The 5,562-nt window shown below is 39.7% G+C and overlaps 1 protein-coding gene across 1 annotated transcript in view; it reads right to left on the reverse strand.

Moving 5' to 3' along the window:
- Positions 1-1,986: 1,986 nt before the first annotated feature.
- LOC107676766 (neuronal acetylcholine receptor subunit alpha-9-II) overlaps positions 1,987-5,562 on the reverse strand; it is a 5,179-nt gene continuing 1,603 nt past the window's right edge. Inside the window, exons 2-5 of the mRNA XM_016471448.1 lie at positions 5,272-5,426; positions 4,987-5,167; positions 3,388-3,739; positions 1,987-2,700 (exon numbers count right to left, since the gene is read on the reverse strand). Coding sequence (XP_016326934.1) covers positions 2,147-2,700; positions 3,388-3,739; positions 4,987-5,167; positions 5,272-5,426 — 1,242 coding nt within the window. The 3' untranslated portion in view covers positions 1,987-2,146. The remainder of the gene's footprint in view (positions 2,701-3,387; positions 3,740-4,986; positions 5,168-5,271; positions 5,427-5,562) is intronic.

The following is a 5,562-nucleotide window of genomic DNA, read 5'->3' on the forward strand; positions in this document are numbered from 1 at the left end:
GAACTGCAAGCTTTGAATGCTTATATCTTCTAAATGCGAATTTTGTCACTGTTTTGGAGCACACTGCCTTATAGATAACCTTAAGACTAACATATTGATACTAACACCCAAAAAACTTTAATTTTGATTTCATGGGGACTTTAAGGGGTTTTTGGTATTAGACAACTTAGTTGACTAGTTGTTCTGTTACCAGACATTTTCTGGGCTGGATCTCATATTTCTGGTGTGGATGCATGATAATTTACAACTTAGAAAAAAACTTTTATTTTTTTTTACAGTGAAGTCCACTTAACATAGGACAGTAGGAGACAACTAAAACATATCAAATAGAAATTAATATATTTGAATGAATAGAGAGAGCGAGTATAATATCTTAAAAGTATATTATTTAAAACTTTTTTTTTTCAGCAGAAGAACAAAAACAGTGCATGAATTAACACAAACCTCCATTAGAGTGAAGTATATACAGTGGGTACGGAAAGTATTCAGACCCCCTTCAATTTTTCACTCTTTGAAATGGAAAATAAACACAATAAGCCAAAAAACATGAAACATTATGTAGTGTAAAACATTCCCACACACACAGGTGACACAGGGGCTTCTGGAAAGTGAATGCGACAACATAATTCACTGTGAATGATCATTAGTTTCATGTAAAACTAGTGTAAGTCTATATAAGTCTATATATCCTCACTGACAGAAACATGTGTGTGAGAGAGACTCGTGTAATGAAGACGGGTCACAGCCTTCTAATGAAGAAAAGCGGATCTCTTATCAGAAAGACTGATATAACTGATGTGCTCATTGAGAGGCAAAAGTCTGCATTATTAATACTCAGATTATTTTACACACACACACACACACACACACAAAGAGGCTCCAGCATGATACATAATACATCACAATCTGTCTGACTTAAAAACAAAACGACTATAGTAAGCAGTTAAAAAATGATAAGATCTTAAATAATTTTTTAAGAAGTTGCAAAAAGTTTTCTGCCTTCAGTATTTTTATTTTGTCTTCCATTACAAATATAGGAATAGTTCACCCAAAAAAAGAATAATCCACAAGTAATCCACACCACTCCAGTCCGTCAATTAACATATTGTGGAGCCAAAAGTTGCGTGTTTGTAAGAAACAAATCCATTATTAAGACGTTTTTAAACTTCAAACCGTTGCTTCTGGAGTCCTGGAAATACGAGTCCATAATAATCCAGTGAAGAAGTGCATCTGCTGTTGTCTCTCACATCAAAATCCAGCCACATATTTGTTTAGAGCTGTTTAAACGCTGCTTGATCTGTGCAGATTTCTCTCCTGATTCAGACCAGATCACTTTTTCACTGGAGGAAGCGTTATTATGGATTATGGACTCAATGTATTTTAGTTAAAAAAACGTCTTAATGCTGGATTTGTTTCAGCTTTTGTCTTCTCCAGATGTTAACTGATGGACTGGAGTGCTGTGGATTACTTGTGGATTATTGTGATGTTTTTATCAGCTGTTTGGACTCTCATTCTGACGGCACCCATTCACTGCAGAGCATCCATTGCTGAGACACTGATGCAATGCTACATTTCTCCAAACCTCATCTACTTTCTCATCTACATCTCGGATGTCTGAGGATGAGCACATTTTCAGCACATTTTCATTGTTGGGTGAACTGTTCCTTTAAATCGAGATATGTTTATTTTAAAAGGAAAATGACTTTTGGTTTGTTTGTTTTTTTAAATGACCAAAATTAGGTGAATTTATGACATAAACAAGAAAAAATCAGCCAATGGGGTCAGAAAAATAATATTGTTTTCCCTTTGAATTAAGTTGATTTTCCTGACCCCACTGGCAGATATTTGTTCTTGTTTTAAGCATAAACTCATTTTGATACTTAAAAAAATAAAATATCTTAAGTCATTTTGCTTCTCAAGTAAATATATCTTGATTTAAGAATGTTTAGATATTTGTACTGCAAAACAAGGCAAAAATACTGGGTACGAAAATCGTTTTTTTGCAGTGTGAATTTATGGCGTTTTATTGTGTCAGTAAAAAGTGGACAAAAACTCAGCAAAACATGGATAGTGGAATATGTCAAATAGTCCAATTAAATATGGCGTCTGCGCTCTACTCTCTCACCTGACTGTCACACCAATCAGTTCAAGGTGCTTTCCCGATGATGAGGATGCTCATGAGGAAGACCATGATGAAGAATATCCACATGAAGATTCGGTCCATCACCTTGGCGACCTTCTTCCATTCAGCCACTTTCAGGCACGTGGCCTTTTGCTCGCGGAAGCAGCTTGCGATATATTCAACATTCCGGACCAGCTTCGGGTCGCACCCGAGAATTCCACCGCTGCCACGGCAACCGCAGTAAACACTGGGGTCAATGGTCAGCGTGAAGGCAGCCGATTTGTCGTCGTCGGGACAGCAGGGGGGCGGAGCACCTTTCGCTTTCTCTTTGGGATGGAGCTTCTGGTTCTGGTTCTGACCGTGGAAGGACTCGGATTCCTCCCTCTGTCCGAACGGAGACGCGCAGCTCTCGCCGACCTCATAGACGAAGAAGATCTTGGACATGTAGTCGATGATGAGGACTTTGGCCCAGTACGGCACCGGTTTGGCCTCGGCTCCACAGAAATGAATGTTCATGATGAAGATGGTCAAAGCAGTGGACGCTGTGACCATAGTCATCGTCGCTACGTAGTATTTACCTGACAGAGAGAGACGTCAATCTCTTTTTTGCTACATTTTGTCTGTGTTCAGAGTAGAAAACTAGAGAATTAAATCAGAATTCCAAATTAATATGTAATTAATTAAGAAATTAATTTATGAAATATGATGAAAACTTCAGATTTTTATACACTACCGTTCAAACGTTTGGGGTTAGTAAGATTTTTTATGTTTTTGAAAGAAGTCTCTTCTGCTTAGTAAGGCTAGAATAAAATTGTGAAATATTATTACAATTCAAAACAGCTGTTTTCTATGTGAATATCTGTTAAACTGTAATGTATTTCTGTGATGCGCAGCTGTATTTTCAGCATCATTACTCCAGTCTTCAGTGTCACATGATCTTCAGAAATCATTCTAATATGCTGATTTGCTGCTCAACAAACATCTCTGATTATTATCAATGTTGAAAACCGTTGTGCTGCACAATATTTTTGTGGAAACTGTGATGCATTTTATTTTTCAGGATTCTTGATGAATAGAAAAACTCAAAAGAACAGCATTTATTTGAAATATAATTTTTTTTGTAACATTATAAATGGCACTTTTGATCAATTCAATGCGTATCAATTTTCTTAAATTAAGTCTTACTTACCCCAAACTTTTGAATGGTAATGTATGTGGCATTTAAATTCTTCTTCCTGACGTTACACACTAGTTGAGAGACTCACCGATCAGAGGAACGCTCTCGGAGGGAGGCATGCTCTCCGCCACCATCATCTGGAAGACGGTGAGCGCCAGCAGAACCGTGACGCCCAGCGAGACCTTCTCGCCCGAGTCTGCAGGCAGGTAGAAGCCCAGAGGAGCGAGGAAGGAGATGAGGAAGCAGGGCAGCAGCAGGTTAAAGATGTAGAAGGAGCTGCGTCTTTGCAGCAGGAGCGTGTAGGTGATGTCGGGATACGGATCCGAGCAGCAGCCGTACATGATCACGTTCTTAGTGGCCGGCATCCCATGACATTCCCACTCTACGTTCTCTACGAAGTCCGACAGGTCTCCGCTGTCCATCCCCATGGTGATGTCCACCTGCAGGAGACAAATGTACATGTTAGAAAACACATAGTCTCGACTATTTCTGATTAACTCACCCCTGAAATGCAACTGGCTGCTTTGCATGTCAGTCGTCCTTTCTAATTGTGTGATTCTTGGCCAGCAAACTGGACTAGACCATATCTTCTGAACACTAGGGGGCGCTGTCTTCAAACTTTTCAGGCACCTTCAGGACACACTGAGGTGATTTCCACCAAATTTTGTGCCAATAAGTCAAAGTGTTAAATGCTTAAAGGAACAGTTCACACAAAACTGAAAATGTGCTCACTCTCAGGTCATCCGAGATTAGGATGAGTTTGTTTCTTCATCAGGTTTGGAGAAATGTAGCATTGCATCAGTGTCTCAGCAATGGATGCTCTGCAGTGAATGGGTGCCGTCAGAATGAGAGTCCAAACAGCTGATAAAAACATCACAATAATCCACAGCACTCCAGTCCATCAGTTAACATCTGGAGAAGACAAAAGCTGAAACAAATCCATCATCAAGATGTTTTTAACTAAAATACGAGTCCATAATCTATAATAACGCTTCCTCCAGTGAAAAAGTGCATCTGCTGTTGTCTCTCACATCAAAATCCAGCCACATATTTGTTTAGAGCTGTTTAAACGCTGCTTGATCTGTGCAGATTTCTCTCCTGATTCAGACCAGAACACTTTTTCACTTTTCATCTGAAATAGGTCATATTGATATTACCTTAGAAGTTAAAGAATTACGCTAGAAAACCGCACGCTTCAAGTGATGCCATGCTACATTTCTCCAAATCTGATAAAGAAACAAACTCATCTGCATCTAGGATGACCTGAGGTTGAGAACATTTCCATTTCTGGGTGAACTGTTCCTTTAAGTCTAGTTTTCTGAGATTAGAGAGCTAACCAAAAGATGTTTTCCAAATATTACATTTAAGATGCAGAAACTTTAAAATGTACAGTTTCCACATGTTTTTTGTGTTTTTTTAACATCATATTGAATCATCATATTACAGAAAACATTTTTTCAACTGTATTTGTTGAGACGCATAATTAATAGTTTTGTTATTAAATATGCATAAAATACGGCCTTTAAAGGGATAGTCTACATAAAATGATAATTATGTCATAATTTACACACCTTTTTATCTGACTTAGTATTTGATTTGGTGTAACTAATATGTTATAAATGTCTTTAATTGCATGTTCATTGTTCAAGAGATTTGCATTAAAAAAAAAGGTCAAAGGTGTGTACACCTGGTTTCCATTGTAGGTCCATGAGCCGAAGGTCAGGTTGCACTGCTGGCTGTCGAAGGGAAAGTAGGAAACATCCACCACACAGGCGCTCTTAGTGATGGCTGGAGCATCCCACGTGATCTCGCCGTTATACCGCAGAACCACATTAGTGTCCACCGGCCCGGAGAAATCATCATCCGCCCTGACAGACAGAGAATACAGAGAGTCACTGCTCATTCCTCACCGGAGCTCTGGAGAGACGTCAGTGGAAGAAGAACAGGTGTGTGTGTGAACGTACGGGCGTACTTGTTATACAGCACCAGATCCGGCCTCCACACGAGGCTGCTGGGAATGCGAATCACCTCCAGACCATCATAGTCCTCTTTACTCCACTTCAGATGAGCGTCGTGCCACGTCTGTCTGATCCACAGATACGCGATTAACACCTGGTTCCTCTCGTCCTACACACACACACACACACACACGCGCGCGCACACGCACACACACACACACACACACACACACACACACACTCACACACAGACACTCACACGAACACGCAGACAGAGACACGCACACACACACACACACACACAC

The sequence above is a fragment of the Sinocyclocheilus anshuiensis genome, unplaced genomic scaffold, assembly GCF_001515605.1.
Source record: "Sinocyclocheilus anshuiensis isolate Anshui unplaced genomic scaffold, SAMN03320099.WGS_v1.1 scaffold84, whole genome shotgun sequence".
Taxonomy (NCBI): domain Eukaryota; kingdom Metazoa; phylum Chordata; class Actinopteri; order Cypriniformes; family Cyprinidae; genus Sinocyclocheilus; species Sinocyclocheilus anshuiensis.